The sequence below is a fragment of the Callithrix jacchus genome, chromosome X (genome assembly GCF_049354715.1).
Source record: "Callithrix jacchus isolate 240 chromosome X, calJac240_pri, whole genome shotgun sequence".
NCBI lineage: Eukaryota > Metazoa > Chordata > Mammalia > Primates > Cebidae > Callithrix > Callithrix jacchus.
In genome coordinates this window covers 136291704-136317808 of record NC_133524.1, presented here as the reverse complement: position 1 = coordinate 136317808, position 26105 = coordinate 136291704, and the positions used below count along the sequence as shown (strand labels likewise).

Here is a 26105-nt window from a genome sequence, read left to right as displayed (position 1 = left end):
AATGGAGAAGTATGACAAGATCTTTCACAACTATTCTGGAAAGTAGCTCAGCTTCTTGCCTTTGAAAAAGAATAAAAGTGGCTGGGCGCGGTGGCTCAAGCCGGTAATCCCGGCACTTTGGGAGGCCGAGGCGGGTGGATCATGAGGTCAACAGATCGAGACCATCCTGGTCCACATGGTGAAACTCCGTCTCTACTAAAAATACAAAAAATTAGCTGGGCATGGTGGCGCGTGCCGGTAATCCCAGCTACTCAGGAGGCTGAGTCAGGAGAATTGCCTGAACCCAGGAGGTGAAGGTTGCGGTGAGCCGAGATCACGCCATTGCACTCCAGCCTGGGTAACAAGAGCGAAACTCCGTCTCAAAAAAAAAAAAAAAAAAAGAAAGTTAGTGCTTTGAATCTGTACAACTCAGAAATCTTAGTTCATATGGATGAAATAGGTAGTGAACTTATGTGCACGTGCATGTATACACATGCATGTATGAGTGATCTTGAACATTCCAAATGCACTTAGCTAGGCTTGACATAAAAGAAAACAGGTACAATAACTCTAAGTGTGCAATGAGAAGGTCATGAAATGATTTGAAATGATGTGTCATTTATATCTTCTCCCTACCAAAACAACCGCAACCACCATCTCATGGTTTTTTTCTGCTTTGAAAGAAAATAAGGTGACTGCTAGACTTATTAAACTTTCTTTCAGGGAAGATTCACATTGTTAACACGTTGGCAAACATTTGGTTTAAAGGTGGTGGTTGAGAAATTATGTGACTAAATTGAGCCTTTATACCCTGTCCCCCCTTTTAGCTCTTATTTAAATGTATTTGCCATTTCATTTCTGGAATGACAAGGAGACAATGCTAAACTCACAAAGCATGCATCCTACTTTTTTTTTTTAATCTTGGGTTTTTAAAAACAGAAGTTATCTTCTTAGCTAATATATTCTTCTGGGTTCTTGGATCCTCCACTCTAAGCACTGTTCTATGTCCCACAAACCCAAGGAAGATAATTGTCAAAAAGTAGGATCTTTTGTTGTAACCGGCTTATCCATGGAAGTTGGACACATAATGAATGAAAATACATGAGAACACAGATAACAAAATTAGAATTAGATACGTGGATATTAAATACGTTGAAAGCATAATAAGAGTGCTTGGACTCAAGAGGGATTGTTCAAGGAAAGATTCATAAAGAAGGTCAATATTACAGACTTGTGAAGAAGAGGAAGGATATGGATGAGTGAAGGAAGGGATTATATGGTAGGTAAGGGAAGCAGCCCTTGTAGGGTGCATTTAAGTAGAAAGAGAGGTGGTGAAAAGGAACATACAGTGTCCCATTTATGGGCCATAATATCAGGTGCGGCAAATGTTGTCTTTTGGAAAAGTGAAGTAAAAGAAAGGAGTACATAAACCTTGATTGTGATGTCCCGCCACCCTCTGATACCATTCTCCACAGTGCTTGTGCTATTATACCTATCACCCCATCCTCAGGTATATGTGTAATGCCTTATATTCATTGTGTTGGAAAATGGCAGGCATTCTCAAGAATCCTGAATAGATACACAGCTGGTCCCAGAAAATTCCAATGCTGTTAAAACTGAGGACATTTACCTGATTCTGGCTTCAATTGTTACCAGTTTGGAAATTGCAAAGTCTTTCAAGTTATCAGTCTCTAATGGCAGAGATTCAAACGTCAGTAGAGAAATCCTTGAAATTACTACCAAATCATGATTGTGGCAAATCGGGAGTTTTAAGTTGGACTAAACTATTGTAAGTGCTGTCCAGTAGAAATTTCTGCAGGACTAGAGTGTTCTATCACAACTTGCACTCTCCAATACAATAGTTACTAGTCACATGTGGCTGTTTTGCACTGAAAATGTAGCAGGTGCAATTGAAGAACTGAATTTTTAATTTCACTTAATTGTAGTTAATTTAAATAAATATCCTCTGTGGCTAATGGTTACCTATTGGACAGCACAATTTTATATAAGGACCATCTGGCTTCCTGCCTGGAGAGGGGGGCCAAAGAGAGGAGCTATTCCTTCTCACAGATGGAATCTCTTAGGCTTTAGCTGTAGGCTAAGTTACAAACCAGATTTTGCTACAAATGTAGCTCTGGGTTGTTAAATAAAAAATGTGCATAGGTAATTCTACATATGTAGGTTGTTTGCAGACAACACTTGGAGAAACCTCTGCAGAGCACACTGGAAGGTCTAGGTACGACGAGTCCATTATTTGGTGTTTTGAACCCTGGCTTCTGTAACAAGTTCATTTCCTTTGGGCCAGTGATTTTCTTTTTCCTTTTTTTGAGATAGGGTCTCACTCTGTTACCCAGCTTGGCATGCAGTGGTGTGATCACAATTCACTGCAGCCTCGACTTTCTGGGCTCAGGTGATTCTCCCACCTAGGCCTCCTGAGTAGCTGGGAGCACAGATGGGTGCCATTACACCTAGTTAATATTTGTATTTTTTTTTATAGAGACGGGGTTTTGCCACGTTGCCCAGGCTGGTCTCAAACTTGTGGGCTTAAGCGATCCTCCTGTCTCAGTCTCCCAAAGTGCTGGGATTTCAGGTATGAGCCACTGTACCTGGCCTAGTTTTCAAACTATAATGTGCATCAAAATCACCTGCAGCGCTTGTTTGCACACAGATTGCTGGGCCCCACCCCCTAGATATTCTGATTTGGTAGGTCTAGGGTGGAGTATGAGAATTTGCATTTCAAAGTTCCCAGGTGATTCTGATGCTACTATACTTTGAGAACCATAGCTGTAGACAAAGACTCTCATACCCTGTTTCTTGGAACCTAATTCTTGCCTTAATCCTTACTCCTTGAGTCCCTTTCTTTGCCCCCTTTAAAATAATCCAATTTCTCTGGGCCTAAAGTCTTTCCAACTTTGCAAAAGCTGAAGCTGAAGTAGTACCCTGAACCTGAGTACCTGTAACCTTTCTTCCAGACCTTCATGTTGCTAACCAGTTGCCTGTCTGGAATTCTGCTATGCTGTTTCCTTAATGGCAAATTCTTCTTGATCTGTATAGTAGTTACTTTTGGACCTCTCTTTTACCAGCTGTTCATCTCTGGAGGCTTTCTCACATTGGTTAGTGCTGAAACTTGCCTAAATATTTCTCACATCCCAATAGGTCTGTCTAGTAAACTAGCCTCAGTCTACCACTTGGCCTGTGTCTTGCCAGCTGAGCTCCAGTTTTGGCATATCATCAGTATAAAGTACCTGCCAAGGGAATTGACCTGGATTGGCGTCTTCTCCACCAACAACTCGAGTGACGTCATCAAATGATTGGGTGCTTTGAGTGACATTATCCAAAATGGGTTCAACTTCAGTAGAATTTTCATTGTACACATCAGGAAAAACAGTCTCAGAACGGGTGAGCTTAGAAGTTTGTAAAGCAGAAACTCTTCCACATGGAAATGGCACTAGAAAAATAGAAGAAAAAAATTAGTATTCTGATATTTCTCATTGGTAAATGTAACATGCATTACACAAATTGAGATTGAGGCCCATCCTTGTTACTTCTGAGAAGCAGGCCCATCAGTATTTTTCAAAATCTAATCAGTGAATAAAGTCTCAAGCTAAAAGGTTGATTGAATTATTTTCGTGGAAAGTTTTCAAATCCTTCATGAAAAGAACATTTGGCTCCGGAATTCATCATCTTTACGGAAATAGAATAGGATTCCAGAATCAAATTTGGTAAGACTTTTATAGAGTCTAATGACTTTCTGTTTAGTTTCTTTACTAAAAAATCTTACTCCCAGTGCCATCCCTGAATGGAAGTCTGGTGATTGATGCCTTGTAACTTTAACTTTCCAATTCAGTAAATGGGACTTCTGCTTATCATTAAGAGGGTTTATTTTGCAGACTAAAATGCCTAGATTCCAAGGTGCATTTTAGGTATTTTCTGGGGAGAGAGAATTGTGATTCAATTGCCTGGCTTTTAAATATTATCCAAAGAGATTCCTGATATGATTATCACAGCCATATTCACCAGGACCTGCCCACCATTTTTCCTTGGGTTGATTTATTTTCTAAAGAAAAATAATCTGTTAATACACTGGGGACTACCAGATGGAATTTGTAGTAAAACAAAGTTACCTCACGTTTCATTTTCATTTCTCACTTTCCTTCAAGCCACATTCTTTGTAACAGATATTTCTATAGCAACCAGCTGCGACAAAGTATCATGAAGACAGCAAGTGGTTGAGAAAACAGGAAATTATTTTAAAATACTTATGTATAAATATACATGATCAACAATGGCTGGAGCAAAGGGACCATTATTGTTGAAAAGGCAGAAAAGCTTATTTTAAGTTTGGCCTACTTATTCTGCTACAGCTAAGGCTATATTCAAATGTAACACTTAATAAATTGGAGGTGGTTCTCAATTCTGTTTCTCTTTTATAGCATGGAAGAGCTGGTAAGGGTTTAGCTACTATAGCATCTGTCTATACTGGAAGTTAGGTTTTTAAGGTTAAAATACACACACAGGCACACACCCACGCCCAGATTCATGCTCCTCTCAAGGTAGACTAGCTTTGAGATGGTGTATTTGAAGAGCCAGGCAGAAGGACAACTGGGCAGGTCCTGAAGCCTTAGACACGCCTCATTTTAGTTGCAGGATATATATTCCGGGCTTCTGTTTCTTTCTTTAATTTCCTCTGCCTAGTGTTATGCTGAGATAGGTATTGGAACCAGTTATAGAGAAATGGTACATTATTTAATGTACCAATTTAATAAGATATCAGGCTTTGGAAATGCAAAAGAAATTATATCCAGTTTGCTTCAAAGAGACCCCTAATTTTCAAATACATTTGACCCTGTAGAGCCTAAATTTTTTAAAAAGTAAAAGTGTCTACTGCTTTCATTTTGAGAGAGGAGCCATACGAACATGGAGTGGAGATGTTCCGAATACACTAATCAGCTGGTAAAATGGTGGCATGGTTGATATGACTGGGAAACATTGCTTTGTCCTCTGCCATATAGATTGTACTGATCAGCCTAGCAGAACTTAAAACAGTTCATGGCTGGAATCATTCTGACACCATGTGTGTAAATTTGGCTTGAGACCCAACAATAAAAAAATAACTTTCTCACAGTAAACTAGCCAGCCCAAATAGAATCATGCTTCAAATTCACCATCCTTGTACCAGAAGCCTATCACTCAATCATTTTTGTGTATTTTATGATGTAGTCTTACTACATTGATTTGACTTGATGAATTACAAATATATGTGCAGAAATCACACAAATTAATTGCTTTGTTATATAAGTGTTAGAGAAAAAGATTGGACACAGAAAAGAATTCAGGCTGGAGATGATTACATAGTTTATATTTAAAATATGCAATTTAGAAAATTTGTCTAATTCAAGCTACTGATCTTTTATATGATTTCAAAAGGAAGCAGATTTAAGTAGGAATTAAAATTATGTAGTTTTGTTAAAATGCTGAAGGTTCAGATAAATATTTTCTTTAAAAAAGTCTTATTTGGATTATGACCTGCTGGTTCACAGGACTTCTGGTTTTCTGCAAGTTGATATCCCTCGGTACAGGAACAAACCACCTTGTGATCAGCACTAAATTTACAAAACTGCGTGCATCTGCCGTTCTTAATGCTACATGATGCATCTAAAAGAAGCAAAATAGACAGTAACAGCATCATTAAACATGCATTTCTAAAAAGTACATGGAACTATTGATTCATGTATGGGTCAAATATATGTTGGGGGCATTCATGGAGAGAAATTTTGGAGCCTTGAACTAAGAGTGAAAACAAAGGTAAAATAAGGCATAAAAATGGTGGTAGCACTATAACTGATTGGTTTAAAACGAAATGTTTGCATATTCTACTTTCACTAAATCATGGACTACAGGTTTAAAAATGCTATTTATTAATGTATAACATGTTCAGAAAAGTACACACAACTTTAGTATAAGTTTTCATGAAGTAAATGAGCCTGTGTAAACACTAAACTGACAAACACATAGCACATTATCAGTACCCCAGAAGATGCCCTCGCCTGATCATTTCACCCTTTTTCCTTTTTATAGGTTACCATTACCTGGACTTCTAACACATTAAATAGTTCTTGTCAGTTCTTGAACTACAAATAGAAGTTCACAATATGTACTCCTCTGTGTCTTTCATTTAACATTTTGTCTGTGAGATTAATCCATGTTGTTTTGTGTAGCAGTAGTTCATTTACATTGCTGTGTCATATTCCATTGCATTACGATTCCAGCTTTTATTTATTCATTCTACTGTTAATTGATATTTGGCTTGTTTCCAGTTTTTGGCTCTTATGTATAATACGGTAATGAACATTCTTGTATATATCTTTTGGTGACATAAACACGCCTTTTTGTACTGGTTTATAATTATGAGTGTAGTTACTGGATCACATGTTCAGATCTAGTAGATACTACCAAACAGTTTTCTAAAAGGAATGTACAGATTTAAGTTCCCACCATCACTGTATGTGTTTCAGTTATTAGGTGTCTGTATTGCAGATCTCTTGTCTCACTCGGTGACTTGTCTTTTCCGTCGAAGTAGACTTTTGCTGAACAGGAGTTCTTAGTTTTAATATAGTTAAGTTTATCAGTCTTTTCCTTTATGGTAACCGTTTTTTGTATTTTAAGAAATTTTTGCTTTCTGCAACTTCATGAATATAAAATGTTATTGTTTTATATTTCAAGCTTAGATCTCTTTTTCCCATATGAATGTCTAATTAACCTACCACTTTTTATTGAAAACACCAATTCCCTTCTCTACTGCAGTGGCACTTCTGTCCTGAATCAAGCCTCCATATATGTACAGGTATGCTTCTGAGCATTCTATTGTGTTTCATTGATCTGTTTGTCTATCCTTGTGTCAGTACCACACTGTATTAATAAATGTAACTTGATAATAAGTCTTGACATCAGGTAGAGTAAGTAGTACAAGTTTATTCTTCCCCAAAACTGTCTTGGCTATCCTTGGCTCTTTGCATTTTCATATGCATTTTAGAAATAGCTTATTAATCTGCCTGACCTCCCTCCACCAAAATAGCTTGCTGGGCACTTTGACTGGTATTACATTGAATTCATTAGTAAATATTTGATATATTTACTATATTGTATCCTTTAATTGATGAATATTGCCCATTTATTTATTTAGGTTTTCCTTAAATTTTCTCAATGTCTCATAATTTTTTACGTAGAGTTCTTGCACATCTTTCTCATGTTTATTACTAACAGCCTATTTTTTAATGCTATTATAAAAATCATTTTTTAATCATTGCTGGTATATAGACATGTAATTGATATTTGTATGTTAACTCTGTATCCAGCAACCTTTCTATGCTTATTTATTTATTTTAATTGTTTAGGTGCTTTGGGTTTTCTATATGTACAATCATTTTTTCTGAAAGTTAGGTTTTACTCATTTTTTTCAATGAACACAAAAAGCAACAACAATTCCATAATCTCATGTAGATACTGCCTTTCTGCATTGCAGTGTAGGTTTCTATTGCTTAGTTATTCTAGAAATTGCTTGGCTTCCAGAGCTAGACAGTTTAACAGGTTACTTCTAAAAGTAGAATCTGGAAGTCTTTAAAAATTACAGTGTTAGAATAGCAAAGACATGGAATCAACCTAAATGCCCATCAGTGACAGACTGGATAAAGAAAGTGTGGTACATATATACCATGGAATACTATGCAGCCATAGAAAAGAATGAGATTATGTCTTTTGTGGAAATATGAATGGAACTGGAGGCTATCATCCTTAGCAAACTAGCACAGGAACAAAAAAACAAATACTGCATGTTCTCACTTGTAAGTGGGAGCTAAATGATAAGAACTTATAAACACAAAGAAGGAAATGACTTGGGTTCTACTTGAGTGGGGAGGGTGGGATAAGGGAGAGGAACAGAAAAGATCACTATTGGATATTGAGCTTAATATCTGGGTCATGTAATTGTATGTACAACAAACCCCTGTGACACATGTTTATCTAAGTAACAAACCTTCACATGTGCCCCTAAACCTAAAATGAAACATTTTTTAAAAGAAATTACAGTGTTAAGAAGACCATTAGGGCAAAAAAGCATCTGGAAGTTGGCTGAGGTGGTTACATATCAAACATGAAATAATTAAATAGAGTCCTTTAAGGTAACTAAAGACCAAAGACCAATATGTCATTAGTGCTAAGCATTCCAGTGGCCCACACTTTCTTTACTCTCCTATGCAGTTTTCCTTGTTAATAAAAAATATCTCTTGCCTTTTGAAATAACTTTCATCTTGGGTTCTATTTTGTCTGATATTAAGATTGCTTTTCTACTTTCTTTTTGTTACCTGATAGTTTTATTTATTTATTTATTTTTGAGACAGAGTTGTTACCTGATAGTTTTGTTCACATCCCTTCATTTTAGCCTCCCAGTGTAATTTTATTTTAGGCATCACTTTTGTTAATAGTATACAATTAAATTTTTAACTCCAAACTGAAAGTTGTCATTATTAATAGGTGAGTTTAACCACAATTCACAATAATTGTGTTTCCTGATGTATTTGGCTTATTCCTGCCATCTTATTTTGTATTTTGTAACTACTGTGCTTTCCCTTTGTTTATCCTATGCAGTATCAATAACAGGAAGTAGCGTGTTTCAGGGCTTGTTAGCTTAGACCTGCTGAATAAAGAAAAACAGGCTCTGCTCTTGAGCCTATTTCTGTTTCTAGAGCAGCACAGGAACATAAACAATGTAAGACACCTTCCCGCTTGTGTACATGCTTGACAACAGTACAGCTATCAATAGAAATCCTCAGTGGTCAGTGCAATCATAACATGCAAAGTTTGAAGACGAGTGACTGTATTAGTTACTTCCTATGCATCACCTTCATTCTTCTCAGCTTCACCCGTGTCCTTTTCCCGTATGGTGGTGATTTGCTCTGGGTGTACTTCAATCAACCTCCTATAGGTGTATCCTTGAATTGCCTTGGCTCATAGCTGCCCTATGTGTCTTTTGCCTTGAGGCTTCCCTGTTAATGCTGAGGCATGGATACCATATGACCTTCTGGGTACCCAAGCATGCCCAAGTAGGAAATGTCGGGGAGTTAATTTCCCATAAGTCAAACTTCTAACCAACAAGAGACAGATACTAATGGACAAATTCTTTCACCTCTTCTTCCCACTCAGGTGGACTAACCTGAGGTCAGTTTATTTAACTTACTGGAGACAGTCCCAGGAAGTTAAGCAATCAGTTGCAGTTAGAAGTGAGTAGTTTGATAACTCATCCTCTTACTGGCTTTCTTTTCTATGCTGCCTCACTCTTTAGTTCCTTTCTCTTGCCCCTTGGGATTGCACATGTTAACAACTAAGCTTGTGTCTTTTTTTCTGGGAGAACACAGGCTAACAGAGTGACTGTATGGTTTTGGAGAATATGAACTTTTGAGTGACAAATCTAAACTTTTAAATGCTATTTTAAATATGCTAGCATAGCCAAATGTGTTAATTAGCTCTTACTCCTTAGTGATAGTTCAGGAAATAAAGGGAGGCAAATCGACTGTTGCCAGGGGGACAAAGGAACCAACTTGAGCTTTAACCTTTGCTACCAATAATCCACTAAGGGCATGATCTAAGAAGATGGCACTTGGTCCTATTAATTAATTAATGTAAAGACCTTTCTCCTCACTAGCAGTGGTAATATCTCTGGATCTTTTTATGTTACTAGCTATCATTTTGTTGCACAAAGCAATACTAAAGTGTTCAGCCAAATCAAACATTACCTGTAGAAAGTGTTCAGTCAATATGAGATTGTGATAAGTTACAAAAGGTGCAGCTTGGTTTGTCCAGGGCATGCACAATGGGAATCAGTAAATTCTGTATTTTCTCAATTCTCATTCTGTGTCAGTGGGTAAATAACCATACCACTGTATCATTCCCCACATTTTTCATTGCCCTCTAGGGCCCAGTATGTTGGTGGTACTGTTGATCTTTGGCTTGTTTTGTGCAGGAGGTGGGAAATATTGCTTCCTAATCAGCAGTCTTTTGCCCTCAGCTAAAAGAACTCAAGATTCCAGAAATAGAATAATGACACAAGGAATTCCAGGGGAGAGTTCTATAGATTAGGGCCTAAGGGACAGTTAAAATGGGACTCGTTTATCAATTACTGAGCATTTCTATATCAGGTACTGTGGTACGTATGGCTCTCTCTGATCCTGAAGCTGGCCTCAGTGCCTAGAATATCTGTTAAATAATATTTCAAAGCATCTGTTTTTCTCCCCCCATGTTAACACAAACACTGTCTAATTCCCTTCATGCCTACTACAAATGTTAGTATGTTCTGCTTTATTTTATTCTGCCTTTATATTTCCTGATATATCCACTGGTGTGACAACCGAAGCTTGGACAAAAGATGTTTTATTTAACAAGTTTACCATAAAATATGCTGTGCTTCAGCTAAACTCAACATAGTTACTTTTTTCACTCCTCAGACATATGTAGTAAATAAGACAGTAGTGTCTGTGACATGCTGGAAAATTGAAAAAGTGTTTATATGCTTGTGATTTTTTTCTTTCCACTCTACTGTGGGAAAATGCCTCTGTTACTCTTTAGGAGAGGCAGGAATGACCAAATTCTTAGAGAACTTTGTCTATCTGAGAGATACTTGGATTTGTTGTACAGCTGGGGGCAACATACAGAGGTCTTTATTCTAACCAAAGGGACCTAGTAGCCAATTAATATTCTTTAACTAGACAGCACACCCTGAATGTTTACACCTCTCTCGCCCAGGGAAGGGCCTGATGGACAAGGGAAAAAGATAACAAAACACTCTTATTGATGAAAATCTCCTTTCTTTTTCCACACCATGTAAGATAAAAGACGGGGCCGAGATGCCCCATAAACTGTGCTATCTAGTAGCTGTTGAGATGAGTCTTTAATTTGAAGCAACAAGCTTAAATGGTATTTTGTTTATGCTTTTGATGTTGCTTTCCTCTATTGTCTGAGATAAAGAGCAATTTGAGGGAATTTTCATTTTGTTTGTGAGCTAACTGGGCTGAAAATATTTTTCTAAACCTTGATCAGATTGGTGGGTTAGATCAACATACCTTAGAGGCCCGGATTGGTGGTGGCTGCAGTACAACTGCATAGCCCCGACCAAACCAAAATGTGGGAACATGAGACTATCCAAGTTGTGTCAGTTATTTAACATTTTTGCTGTGTGGAACATAGACACACATGTTAAAGTTTTGTGCTTATATTTAAATTCCTCAGGGCTATTCCCGTCCTCCTTTTAAAGCACCTTTATATTTAAACTAGGTAAAAATACTTACGTTTTCAATTATAGTTTACTACAACATGCCCTTCAGTTGTAACTGAGACTAATTGAGTTATTCATTCCCTCAGCTCCAATGGTTATATTATTTAAGCTGATAGAGTAACTACTCCAAAGAGTTCTTGAAGTTTTCATAATAGAAGGATCAAATTTGTCCAGGTAAATCTGAATTTCAAATTATAACCTTTCAGATGAAAGTAGCACTTCAGAGATGTTGAATCAATTAACACACCCACAAGAAAAGTAACCCAGGCATTAGTTTGTCTCCACAATTGAAATCTAAGGGAATGGGAGTCCAAGCCAGGTATGCAAGTTCATTGACTCTTTCTTTTCAAATGTCTTTTCCCTGTTACCTTTATCTTTTTTTTTTAATCTTCTAAGAAATTTTAGAGCCCAAAGGAAGATGGTCAATGAGTTCCTTTTTAGTACTGAAAGGATAATAACATTATAGGTGACTTTTTTCCTTTCTCAACAGGACAAGTGCAGCTGCTACATTTCATTTCATTTCATGCCCTTTTCATCTGTGAGGTGGATTGCTATAATGCCTTAATAGAGTTCTGCTAATTTTCTACTCTTTGTCCTTAGTCATGTAGCCTGTGGTGTTCAATTCTTTCCTTAGGATTGCATCTCTATTATTCTGACATATCAGAATAGAAAGTGAATTCCTTATTAGCACTGTGTGCATTTCACAATCACAGTACCAGTAATATTGCATTTGGAGGTAATAAACAAGTAGGTAAAGGACACTGGGGTTTACTGCTGCGGTTACCAAAACCTCAGAAAAATATAATCTAGGCTTTGAGAAGAAAAGGTATCCAAGGATTCTAGGGTTGCTATGTAACACTTTTGATGTGATCAATGTAGTCAAATTCAGGAATGAGCTTTGAATTTTGTCAACAAATTTAGCATATGAAGTGGTTTGTACACGTGGAGAATTCCCATTATATGGGATAATTGGCCAGTCATTCTCTAGTTCTGTACTTAATTGACTTTCACTACGTATGTTGATAGCAATTTAGTCATGATTTCAATTTTCCGTGTTCAGTTTTCTCTGAGTTTTGAATACGTAGTTAAAAGCATGGGTTTTGGTCACACTGAAGTTTAAGTTTTGTCGAAACCATTTATACCTCTGTCACTTTTGGCTGTTGGGGTTGCAGTTTTCTCATCTGCATAGAATGGGGATAATGACAGTACTAACCACATATGGCTGTATTAAGGATTAATAAGTAAAGTGAGTGGAGCATCATTATCACTTAATATTAGTTACCAAATATTGTTATTGATTTTAATATAGTTTCTTGAACTCATATTCTGAAAACTATAACTACAAATGAAATAAATGTTTATAAGCTTTGAAAGTATGTTTTTAAGAAAAAATTATGATACATGAATATTGCATTTTCTAGTTTCAACTTGTTTCAGAGGGAAACTTTGAACCATGAGTAGTCAAAACATTGTTACTTACCTAATTCACAGTTCTTTCCTTCAAATCCAAATGGACACCAACATTCATAGGAATTAATGTTATCCTTGCATCTGCCGCCATTTAAACATGGATTGGACTCACACTGATCTCCATCTTTGAGATAGGTTAAGAAATTGAATTGGCACATAAACTCCTTAGAATGCCCAGTCCTCCCCTGTAGATACTCATGGTGATGGGAGTCTGATTTTAGGGTCAGAGCAAAACCACTGACCTGAAAGCCAGCTGCTTATAGATATATGATGCTCCTGTCTTCCTGAGTTTCTAAAAGCCACCCAAACAAAGATCCTTAGGCTAACATAGTCCTAGGAAGTTGCCCCGAGGAAGGCATGTACATAGTTTATGCAATCCAAGGGAAGAGGGAGAAGGACTTTTTTTTTTTTAATAGAAATGTACTATTTCAGCATAGGGTAAGACCAATTTTCAATCCTTCCTTGCAGAATGATGGCAGAGTTAATTCCAAGTCAAATTGAATTGCTTCAAAAAATATCTCTATGTCATACAAGGCTCTATGGCAGATCTTGTAGAGTAAACTGAGCTAGATAATATATGATGTTTCCACTTTAGGAACTGATGGCCTAGGCATGGAGCAAATGCATCTACTTCCTTGTATTGTCACTTAACTTTGATATATCATATGCAGTAATGGTCCAAGACAATAGAAAAGATGTCAGAAACATCTGTTACTGCTTAAAGATAGTCTGTGTTCTACAAATTAGGTTTAAATGGTCTAGGTAATGTGAAAAACAGCATTCAATATATCATACACAATTTAATAAGATTCTACAGTGTGCTTTATGTATGCACTGGTTATGTTTCTATTCTGCCTTTCTTCAAGTTTCCACATTTACTGTGCACTTGAAAGCCTTTGAAGACACCGATATTAAGAAAACAGGAGGAAGGAATAGACGAAAGGAGAAGAGTCAGAATGTGAAGGGGACCTTTAAGTCTCATTTCTTAGTGCTCTGCCTTAATCCACGCTTCTAAAGGAGTTTCGGGAGAAAGGATGAATAGAACCAGAAGGGAGACGGTAGGCACTTTGAACAAGAAAAATATCCCTGAAGAAAAAAATGGGAGCTTGATCTGTAAGTCTCAATATATGAGAAACAAAGGAATAAGAGATAAAGATAACAATAAGAATCAAAGAATCGGGGAAAAGGGGGAACTGAGAAATTTCTAATGATCAATTGTATTTTAGAGCAAATATCCCTGATATCCTGTGTGTAGATTCCTGCCTGTTTATTCCCTCTTCTCTGTCAGAAGCATCTATCCAGGTTCTGTTGGCTAAGAGGCTAATATGCCTTTATCAGAAATAGTTTCTTCCTGGAAAATTTCCTCGCTGTAAAAATTAGACCTTGTCCCCTCTGCCCCTACATCTGATAACCTTTTGCACAGACATTCCAATTTGTTCCAATTCTATGAAAACAAAATACGTTATCTCTGGTTTATTATTATTGATGTTCAGAACTGGTCTAAAAATGAGCTACATTTGCCCTTCATATTATAGACCAAAAAATGTGAATTATTCAGGATGTTTTACTGAAAGGGTCTGGGCTTTCAGCCAGCTACACAGGAACTCATCTGCTGAGACATGTCATTAAAATGACTGTCATTTTATCCCACATGTAGTCCTCCTTTGGGTTCTTGTCTGTGTGTACTTTGGGTCCAGGAAAAGCCATAGACAGTTGGGGTCAAATACAACAAGAGACAAGACCTTGCCAAGTGAGAGATTCCTGTTTAAGACTACTGGGTTCCTGTTTAATGAATAACTGCATTTAGATTTGAAGGCCGTGAGGCGTAATAGTGAAAGCAAGGGGTTGAGCAGTAGAGAATTTGGCTTCTCTTCTGGGCTTCATGACTCCCCAACTGGTGACCTTTGGCAATTCCTTTAACTTCCCTGAGCCTCAGTTTACTCTCCTGTAAAATAGAGTTAATAATGCTTTGGTCACAGGGATGGTGTAAGGGTTAAATGTGATAGTAAACTGAAAAGTGCTCGACAGATGCTAGTAAAGTGGTTGGACAATCATTCTTCTTCAAAGAGGCTCTTTATGTGATGAATTGATGATACAGAATAGCACAGCAGTGAGAAGCTTGGATTTCTACTATGTGGGAGAAGAAACATAGGTTAATTTTGTAGTGGTTAGGAATCTTGACAGCAAGTGAAAAGAGGGAGGAAGTTTCTTTCTTTTTTTGTTCTTGTTTTTGTTGTTTTATTTTTTGGTTGATGAAGCAATAGTGACAGAATAATGCCTTCCATGTTTTCCAGATAGCAAACAGTATGCCTATGTGGCCCAAAAGGCAGAGGCCCAACTTTAAAATATGCTCCTGGGGGTGGGAGTGAGCAATGAAGGGATTATAGGAATTTAAATGTAGTGCGGAATTTTTTGGTGGGGAAAGTAGGCATGGATTTACTTTTAGAAATATATCATGTGATTCAAAGTTCTAAATTTTGCAGGAATCGAGATTACAAAGACCTATTTGGATTAACTTTAGGAGATACTTCAGTAAAATTTACCATGGTGTAGTATTCATTTCTAAGATCAAGGAAAGGTAGACAAAGCAATATAACAGAGTCAACTCCTTTTTTTCTCATGATTTAAAAACAAAAATGGAGGAATTGTAAGTTCTGAGAGTATGAGAGTGTCCAGTAGTGTCTCCAGAACATACACTGTAGAAAATAGAATTGGATTTCCAATTGATGGAAGTTGGAGAATTTGGTATCTGGGTTAATTTCTTTTTATTGATGCATAGTCTTAGGTAAGTCAATCTTTGAAACTTACCCTCCCTCAAAATCCTACTGCTGAATTTTAAGTTATTGTAGTTTTAAAATTAGTTGTCATTAAAGTTTTGAATTTTCCTTCTTTTGGTCAATTCATTGGATAAACATTTACTGAGTACCTCTTTTCCAGATATTGTTCTAGGTGCTAGGGATATATCAATAAACAAAACAATTGAATATACAGTCACATGTGTTCAGGTTTGCAGCCTAGGAGCCTAGCGACAGTAGGCCACATGAATATATCCTAGGTATGTCGTAGGCTATACCATTTAGGTTTAAGTAAGTACACTCTATTATGCTCGCACAATGATGAAATTGCTTAACGGCACATTTCTCAGAATATATCCCCATTGTTAAGTTTCTCTGCCCACATGAAACTTGCATTTTCAGATTTTTTGGGAGCAGGAATAAATAAATGATAAATAGTATGAGTAAGAAATTATATGATACATTAGATGGTGAAAAGCTCTGTTCAAAAGTAGAGTGGGATACTGTGCAGGTGTCTAGAGTGGTACAGCTACTGGGGTAGGTTGAAGTATTAATAGATGATGAAGGTAGGCCTTGCTAAGATGGTAACGTTTGGATAAAGACCTGAAGGAGGTAAGGGAGCCAGCTCAGGGGAATTTGGGAACAGTCAGATAAAACCTCTAAAGTGGGAGCATTCCTAGAGTGTGCAAGAAGTGGCAGGAAGGCCAAGGTGGCTGGAGCCCAGTGTGTGAGGAGAGAAGCAGCAGCGGTGAGAAGGGCAATGGGGAGAGCGGAGAAGGACAATCATGGAAGGGTTTATGGGCCATGATAATGAGGAGGACTTTGAAGCTACAAACGTTTAAGTCAATCAGCATTCTCTGGTTTTACTGAGGAATGCAAACTTTCATTGGTTCCTAAGACACAATCATTTCAGTTTCTTCCTTCCACCACCTGGGGTGGAACAATGTTCTTTGTGAAGCCCTAGGGAAGATTAAACTTATCTACCAGCTGATAGTTCCCATGCTGGTATAACTCTATAGTATATCACTATTCAATATGGGTTAAAAGGTTAGACTGATCTTTCTGAATCTTTTTGACAAAGTTTAATGTATTATCTATTTATGCAGAGAAAAAAACCCACATAATTCTCAGATGTTTCATATACTACCTATATGATAAAATGAATTGCTTACCAACATACTGCTTCCAAAATTCATTCTATAAAGAATAAAAGAGGACAAATTAATGGTAGTATTTAAAGTGTTTTGGTAATGATTCCCTATCTTTTGTAACATTTATAATACATACATATATATGGATGCTTTAAAATTTTAAAGAAAAGTCCCCTTTTAAAGATTTTCTATTCTATGCTCTGCATCTGAAAGGTATTATGTGGAAATACTCACTGTTTTTTCAGTGTTTTCAAAAACCTCTCGTGCTTCTTCAAAACTACACTTTTCTTCTAAACATTCTCTCTCAAGGTTCCCTTGAACAAATTCTTCCAATTTACCTGAATTATACCTCTTTGGCCGATTCAGAATTTTGTTGGCATTTTCATTATCAAGAAAAACTGAAATGTAAAAGAATAATTATTCAGTTTTAGAAAAAAAGAGAAAACATCATGAAAATTAAATATATCTCTTAAGAAAAGCTTTGTTTTTAATCCAAGTAATCCCAAAGCCAATTTCTCTTTAGGGCATGGAGCCAAAATCTGTGATGTTCCCACAGTCCTATATAAACATGGAGATTTAGGAATTAAAATTCAATTTTACTTTTAGTCAGGAGAGTTCTAGTAGTAAAAGGTCAGTTTTCTAATCGTATTTGAATTTACTTTGGATGAACAAGAAAGTTCTCAAATGAGCAGTTAACTTCACACTTCGTCATCACTTGAAAATAGCTAGCTCATTGCGGATCCTTGCAAGGTGATCCATCACCCTGGCTGGGCTGTTTTCAGGATACAGTTGCCCAAATGACTTTGAACAAATGTCTCCTGAAGAACAGAATCCTAATTATGGTCCAGCTGCAAATGTGATCTCAGTGTCTGTGACTAAGTTTTAAAGAAAAACCACTACAATAATTTAAAAAAATTTCAGATCAACAACACCTTTGGTTAGCATGTACTATAGGAATTTCAGCGATTTAAACATCTCTCTGGAATTCAGGATGTGGATTTTTTTAAGTGACATCTATGTAGTCTGTAGAGATACTCCTGAACTCTGGAGAATTCATGTCCCCATCTGAATTGTCTGCTTCCTTTACTCCTTCCCTCCTCTGTTTCTTTGTCTTTCTCTCTCTCTGTCTCTGTCTCTCTGTCTCTGTCTTTGTCTCTCTCTCTGTCTCTGTGTGTGTATATACATACGTATATATATATATATAATAATTTGCTGCATAATGACATTTTGGTCAACGATGGACCACCTTATATGACAGTGGTCCCATAGGATTATAATACTGTATTTTTACTGTACCTTTTCTATGTTTAGACACAAAAATACCACTGTTCCAGTTGCCTACAGTGTTCAGTACAGTCACATGCTGTACTGGTTTGCAGCCTAGAAGCCCAGGGGCAGTAGGCCACATCAATATATCCTAGGTATGTATTAGGCTAGGCCTAATTTAGGTTTAGGTAAGTACACTCTATTATGTTCGCACAGTGATGAAATTGCTTAATGACACATTTCTCAGAATATATCCCCATTGTTAAGGAATGCCTGACTGTATACACACACGCACATGTTCGTGTGTTTTAATGTATATACATATATGTGTGTGTATGTATAAAATTAATAACGGGGACTCAAGAGGTTGCCTGGAGTTGTTCCTTTCTTCAAGGGTCTAGCAATATATCTGATACCATCTCAATAGGATAAAGAGCTTATAAGATAAACTTTCCAGGCTATTTTCGACTACTTCGTAATTAATTCCAAAAAGGAAGAGAAAGGAGAGTAAAAGAGGAAAGCAAAGGAGATGGACTAAACTTTCTTCCCTTATTTTCTTTGCAGCTGTTCATTTCATGGAGCATTCTAGTCCTTTGATATCCTTGCTTTTCTCTTGCGCTGCAAGTCCCCTTTGGGCTCACTTCGTTTTCTTTAAATTTAGCCTAAACTTTTTCTCTTCAACTCTTTTTTTCTTCTTTTTCTTCGTCTTCATCTTCTTTTTCTTTTTCTTTTTTTTTTTTTTTTGAGACAGAGTCTCACTTTGTTGCCCAGGCTGGAGTGCAGTGGTGCAATCTTGGCTCACTGCAACCTTCGCCTCCCTGGTTCTAGTGATTCCCCTGCCTCAGCCTCCCAAGTAGCTGAGACTACAGGCGTACACCATCATGCCCAGCTAATTTTTGTATTTTTAGTAGAGATGGGTTTCACCATGTTGATCAGGCTGGCATCTACCTCCTGACCTCAAATGATCTGCCTGCCTGGGCCTCCCAAAGTGCTGGGATTACAGGTGTGAGCCACCGTGCCCGGCCCCTCTTCAACTCTTCATTTGCCAAATTTCTCAATTCCCTTCACTCCTTTGAAATGCTGTGCCTATCCTGCAATCCTAGCCCCTAAGTCAGAGCAGCCCTCTGCCTTCATCCTTCTCTTCCCAGATGGCTGAGCACTGTGAAGGAAAAAAATCTCCAAGCTGGGAAAATTGGTGGGAAGACCCCCAGCAAAATACTAAGATCTGCAGATGCTCAAGTCTTTCATATAAAAATGGCTTACTATTTGCATGTAACCTAAACACATCCTCCTTTATACTTCAAATCATCTCTAGGTTTCTCATAATAGCTGATACAATGTAACTGCTATGTAAATAGTTATTATACTCTGTTGTTTAGGGAATAATGAAAGATAAAAAGTCTGTACATGTTTGGTAGAGATGCAGCCATCCACTTTTTTCTTGAATATTTTTGATCTGCAGTTAGTTGAATCTGTGGCTATGGAACTCACAGGGAGAACTGACTGTACAATGTGGTTGAGTGAAAAACAGAATAAGATCAGACAGAAATAGGTTTGAATCAAATATCTGCCTCCTATAGACCTTGTGACTTTTGACAAGTCACATAAGCTCTGAACCTTAACTTTGTCAAATGTAAAATAGATTTAACAGTAGTATAATAAGAATGTCCACCTCACAGTGGTGTTGACAGGATCAGTGAGAGAATATGCTGGCTATCTCTCTTTCTCCCTACTCCTTTCATGTTGGCCCTACTTTCTTCCTTTTTAATTTTCCCAGTTCTCTTTAGCTCTTTAATAATTTGTGTAGCTCTTTTCCTTCCTTAATCACATTTATATAATGAAATGACTATTGTCACAATTGGGAATGACGTAAAGAATAATTTTGAGTTTATATATTTACTGGCTTCTCTAAATCATTTCTAATTATTGATCTCTCCCTTTTTAGGAAACTATTTTTATAATAATTACTCCATTCTGGTTCTCCTCTTGGCTCTAACTCCTATTGTCCATCCAGCACTTGAATTGATTAACTCCTGTTCCTCTCCCTGGCCCTTAAATGTCCAGGGTTCACCCAGGCTCCAGCCTCAGCTTTTTCCCTTTTCACTTCATATATACTTGCCAGGGCTGGGACAAGAGTGAACTAAACAAGGCATCTAGGGCACAATATTTAAGAGGTCCTCACTTCTCAGCATGTACAAGTATATTTATGCCCTACAGGCCTTGCTTACCACACACTAATCTGGCTCTAACCCTGTCAGCAAATTTACTGAGCATATAACCAGTACTGCCAGGCACTGTACTAGGCATCACGGTATCTGTGCTCACTCTCTAGATGCCCACACACGGCTGTAACTACTGTTTAGAGAACACTGAGTTCCAAATACTCATCTATAGTTAGGTATGTCTCCTGAATTTCAGATTATCTTTCCAACTCCCTAACTGTATATCATAATGTGGCCAGTAATAGCTGATGTATATGTAATGGACACTGCGCTCAGTAACTTTGCATCCATTATCTCACTTTATCCTCACAAAAGTCCCATAAGATAGACACTGTCATCTTATTTTTTTTAAATGAGGAAAACTGAGGTTCATAGAGGCTAAGTGCTTTGGCCAAGGTAACAAACTAAAACATCAGACCCATGATTCAGACTCTGGAAGTCAGACTAAACAGCCAGTTATCTAGACATTATGCTGTGGCCCCATAATCATGTCAAACACAAAATGCCTGAGACTCTAGCCGCTTCCCCTTCCATACCCAGATGGTTAAGTCATACGACTTCTACTTCTTTAATATCATTTGAAGTCTTTTTGTATAGCCACTGTTCAGGTTCCAGCCTTTATGTCTCCCCTAGATAATTGCAATAGTCTCAAGACTGCTCTCTCCTCGTCTTGGTACCGCCTCCCTCCCCAACTATCATATCATTAGAGTGTTGCCAGACTGGGCATCCTAAATCAGCCATCAGTGTTACTCCTTATTTTCATACCTTGGATACCTCCATATTGCATTTCATTGACCAATCTCCTTAGGTTAACGCCTTTATTATCTGATGACCAGTTCTACCTTGTTTACCTGCTTCACTTGTCATAGTCTATGTGGAACCAAACAAAACTCCTGAAATACCTCATATTCTTGTAAATCTGAATCTTTGCACATGATTGATCCTCTCTGAATAAAACACCCTTATATCAGATATTTAAAGAGAGAGAGAACTCCTACTCATCTTTTAAGACCCACATGAAAATATTGTCTCTCTTGTCGTGTTTCCCCATTTAATGTGTTCCTTTTTCTATGATCCCTTAGCACCTGGTACACATTTTATCACATAATATTGGAATCTCTCACCTGGCCTTATGGTGCTTTACATCAAAGAGGGGGTCTAGTTTATCCTCCTACCCTTAGTACCCTGCCACAGTACCTGGCATTGTACTTGCAACTCAGTAATGTATGCATGAATGAAGGAAATCTTTGATGCATACACTTTACAAAACTAAACTGGTTTTACAAAACAGTTTTAATTTCAAAATTCTAAATTGTTACAATAATACTTAAATGCAGCATCCATGAAAATGCAACATCTCAGCAAATCGTTCACAGAAACTTATTTCAGAAGCCAGTGAGAGTTTAATAGCAGAAGATAGTGCTGCATTAATACTGTTCATTCTTAGAAAAATTTCCCTGGCCCCCTCCTCAAGAGCTTATTATCTCTGGCTACAATGGTTGCAGAATCACATTGCCTTTCTCCTTAGTATTGTCTGGGGGTCATATATTTAACTTCCCTTCAGGTTTAAAAAAGCCTGGTTCTTCTTTATTCGAATCTACCCTTTCCCCAGCATCTGAAGTCTTCAAGGAACCCTCTTACAACCATCATTTCACCACTTATATTGAAAAAAGAGTTTGGATCCTTTGTCCTCCCAGATGTCACACTAATGAGATATGTCTAATGACCTTGCTTTATGTACTGCTTTGTGTGTGAGTTTTCCAACACATTTTCTTTATCCCTTGACTTTACTCACTTAGCTAGTTTAACCTCTGTATTTTTGCGTCATTATTTCAGCATTTCAGTCTGATTTCACAGCTGACATCATGTCTGGAGTGGGAACCACAGGGCTGGTCAGCTTTCTGGGGGTGCTTAGGGTTGGCACCCCTGATCCTGGTACTGTCAGTTACTAGATTTGATTCTAGAAGGTTGACAAGTAAGTGTGATAAATGCTTCCTGTGAGAACATGCTGTTTGTCCAAATGGGATAATTTCTTCCCTGTATGCCTTCCTCTGGGGAATATATAAAGTCACTGTAGTTGTGAAAAAACAAAGTGATATATGTTGCATTAGCTAACTCCTACTCTTTATGTCAGTTCTTAGACTTGCTTATCTCCCCTAGGGAACTCAAGTGGGTAATGTGTTTCACCAAATATCAACTCAAAGATGTTTGAAATAGAGAAAAAATGATTTTTGTCCTAACCCATGAAAAACTTTCGTGATAAATAACACCTTACCAATGAAAGGTTAATCTTATATTTTAACTAATACTTTAAATTGAAGGCATATAATTTAAAAAATCAGAGCCATACCTCATTACATACTTCTAAAATCTTGAAATGTCATGTATTTTAAAATCAGACTTTTTGTGTAAATAAGACTATTTGTGATTTTAATGTTTCCCATTCTGATTTCAAGGTGGTGAGTCCAAAAAGTAATGTCATTAATTTTTTTCACTGTATTCTGCTATTTCTTTGTTTTCCCACTTTTAATTTTTTAAATTAAAAAGATAAATGTTTTCTAAGAGGAGTTACATGGCCAAATCGTAAACTGAACTGTGTTTATTAAATATAAATGCTTCATAAGCATTGCCAATCTATTTAGTTTTAAAAACAAAGAAGAAGAAAACCTAGCTAACAAAGAACCAGTACTTACCAACCTGCATGCTGGCTGCTAGACTCTTCAATATTGCTGTCAAATCATGTAATCAAAATTTAGTGAAGAAGACAGCACCAGATATTTCTGTATCTAAAAGACAAGCATACTCAATGTATTTTAAAAAAGGAAACAAACCTGTACATTCAGCACTGAGTAGATATCCTAAAAGGCAGATGGTGATGAGGCCTGGTGATTCTGCCATGATCATCTTCAGGCGCTGCATAAGCTTTGCTAGCAGATTGTGCAAGTGGTAAGGTCGATCGGTTGTACCAAAGTACAAGCTGAGCTGTATTTACTTCTGGGAAAAATGTCCATCTCCCTCAATGGGTCTTTGAACTATTTCCAGTGTCCTCTTTGGACAAGTGAAGAGAATGGGCAGTGGTCATTATTAAATTTCACTTCTGATTTCATGGCTTGTGCCATTGTGGCTGATTTGAAGCTGAAACAGGAAGTGAAACATCTTCAGAATGGGGATAAGCATAGTGGTTACATTTACTGTAGCAGTACAATTCATCAGTGGGACCCATCCTATCTTTGTCAGCATTGATGTTTGCCAAAATGGCTGTGCCACTTTACATTTCCATCAGTAATGTATGAATGATCCAGTTAGACTGATTTTTTTCACCGTTAGATTTTTAAGGTTGTTTATATATTCTAGATATGAGTCCTTTCATAGACATGTGAATTACACATATTGTCACAGGGAAGAATTTTTTAGTTCTGATGTAGTCCAGTTTATCGTTTTTTATTTTATGGATCACATTTAGAATTTTTCTACTGACGCTAGATCCTGATGATTTTTTTTCCTATGTTTTTTTTCTAAATGTTTTGCAGTTTGAAGTAGATTTATGTCTATGCTCCATTTTGAGTTAATTTTTATGTAAAGTATGAGGTTTAGCTCAAACTTCCTTCCCTCCCCTCCCCTCCCCTCCCCTCCCCTTTCCTTCCCTTCCCTTCCCTTCCCTTTTTCCCCTTTTTTCCCCTTTTCCCCCCGTTTGTTTCCCCCTTTGCCCCCCTTTTCCCCTTCTTTTTTTCCTTTGCTTGCATAGGGATGTCCAATTTCTCAAGCACAATTTGTTAAAAAAAATTAAAAAAACCCATCATCTTCTTCTTTGAATGGTTTCTGAAATTTTTTCATAAACTAGCTAACCATATTGTTTTGGGTTTACTTCCAGTTTTTCTATCTAGTTTTTGTGCCATTGATGTATTAATCCCTCTGCCAAAACGACACTGTCATAATTACTATAGCTATGTAGTAAGACTTTATGTTAGGTAGAGTGATTCCCCCAATTTTATTCTTCTTTTGGTAAGATGGTTTTAACTATTCTAAGACCTTATAACTTTCCATATAAATTTTAGAATGATCTTATATGTATCTAAAAAAAAACACTGCAGTTTTGATAGGAATTATGTAAAACCTATATGTCACTTTGGGAAAATTGATAACTTCAACGTGTTAAATTTTTCAATCCAGGAACGTAATACATATGTCTCTTCATTTATTTAGGTCTTCTATTTCTTTCATCAGTTTTTTTGTAATTTTTAGCATATATATACTACATGTGTTTTGGTAAGTGTATACGTAAGGATTTAATTTTCTCTGGAGTAATTATGAATGTTACTGTGTTTCTTTGTAAGACTTAATTTTTCTAGAGTGGTTTTAGATTCACAGCAAAATTGGGTGGAAGGTACAGAGATCTCCCACACATGCACAGACTCATTCATTATCAACATGTCCCACAAGAGTAGTACATTTATCACAATTGATGTACCTGCATTGATACATCATAATCACCCAAAGTCAATTGTTTACTTTAGAGTTCATTCTTGGTGTTGTTCATTCTAAAGGTTTGGACAGATATATAATGACATGTATTCACCATTATAGTATTATACAGAGTAGTTTAACTGCCCTAAAAATCCTCTGTTCTCTATCTTGTCTCCCCACATCCCCTGGCAACCACTAATCATTTTTACTGTCTCCATAGTTTTGCCTCTTTCAGAAAGTCATGTACAGTTTGATGAGGATACATTCAGAGCAATGTGTCATTAAGCAATTTCATTGTATGAACATCATAGATTGTACTTACATAAACCTAGATGGCATAGCAGACTACACTACTAAGCTATATGATATAGCCTATTGCTTTCAGGCTATGAATCTGTACAGCATATTACCATACTGAATACTGTAGGCAATTATGATAATATATATGTACATAAACATAAAAAAGTACAGTAGAAATAAAAGAGAAAAATGGTACACCTATATAGAGCACTTATTAAGAATGAAGCTTGCAGGACTGGAAGTTGCTCTGGGTGAGTGAGTGAGTGAGTGAGTGATCACTGAATGTGAAGGCCTAGGACATTACAGTACACTACTGTAGTTTTATAAACACTATACACTGAAGCTACACTAAGTTTATAAAAAATGTTTAACCTTAGTTTACAGCAATGTGTTTATTTTATAAACTTTAAAAAATTTAAACTTTTTGACACTTTCATCATAATACTTAGCTTAAAACATAAACACATTATACATCTCAACAAAAATATTTTCTTTGTATCTTTATAAGCTTTTTCTATTTTTATTAACTTTAAAACCTTTTGTTAAAAACTAAGACACAAATACGCATATTGGCTTAGGCTTCCACAGGGTCACAATCATTAATACCACTGTCTTCTACCTCCACACATGGAAGGTCTTCAGGAGTAGTAACATACATGAAGCTGTCATCTCCTGTGATAACAATTCCTTCTTCTGCAATACCTCCTGAAGGACCTGCCTGAGGCTGTTTTACAATTAATGTTTTAAAATATGTAAGTAGAAGTATACTATAAAATAAGAATAAAATATAGTATAGTAAATACAGAAACCATTAACATAGTTTTTAGTAATCAAGTATTGTGTAGTGTACATAATTGGGCTATATTTTTATACAGTTGACAGTGCAGTGGGTTTCTTTACACCAGCAATACCACAAACACCTGAGTGATGTGTGGTGCTACAATGCTACAACAGGTATGGTGTTAGTATGCAAAAGGAATATTTCAACTCCATTATAATCTTATGGGACCACTGTTATATACACATTCTGTCAATGGGCAAAATGTTGTTATGTGGTACATGACTGTAGTTGAAGTCATATACTATGTAGATTTCCAGATTGTCTTCCTTCACTTACTAATATGCTTTAAAATTT

The 26105-nt window shown here is 36.8% G+C and overlaps 1 protein-coding gene across 1 annotated transcript in view; it reads right to left on the bottom strand.

Annotated features, from left to right (window-relative positions):
* F9 (coagulation factor IX) overlaps positions 1-23151 on the bottom strand; it is a 31948-nt gene extending 8797 nt beyond the window's left edge. The window contains exons 1-6 of the mRNA XM_002763332.6: positions 23038-23151; positions 16953-17116; positions 16740-16764; positions 12783-12896; positions 5506-5634; positions 3225-3427 (exon numbers count right to left, since the gene is read on the bottom strand). Of these exons, the coding sequence (XP_002763378.1) occupies positions 3225-3427; positions 5506-5634; positions 12783-12896; positions 16740-16764; positions 16953-17116; positions 23038-23125 (723 nt within the window). The 5' untranslated portion in view covers positions 23126-23151. The remainder of the gene's footprint in view (positions 1-3224; positions 3428-5505; positions 5635-12782; positions 12897-16739; positions 16765-16952; positions 17117-23037) is intronic.
* Positions 23152-26105: the final 2954 nt, after the last annotated feature.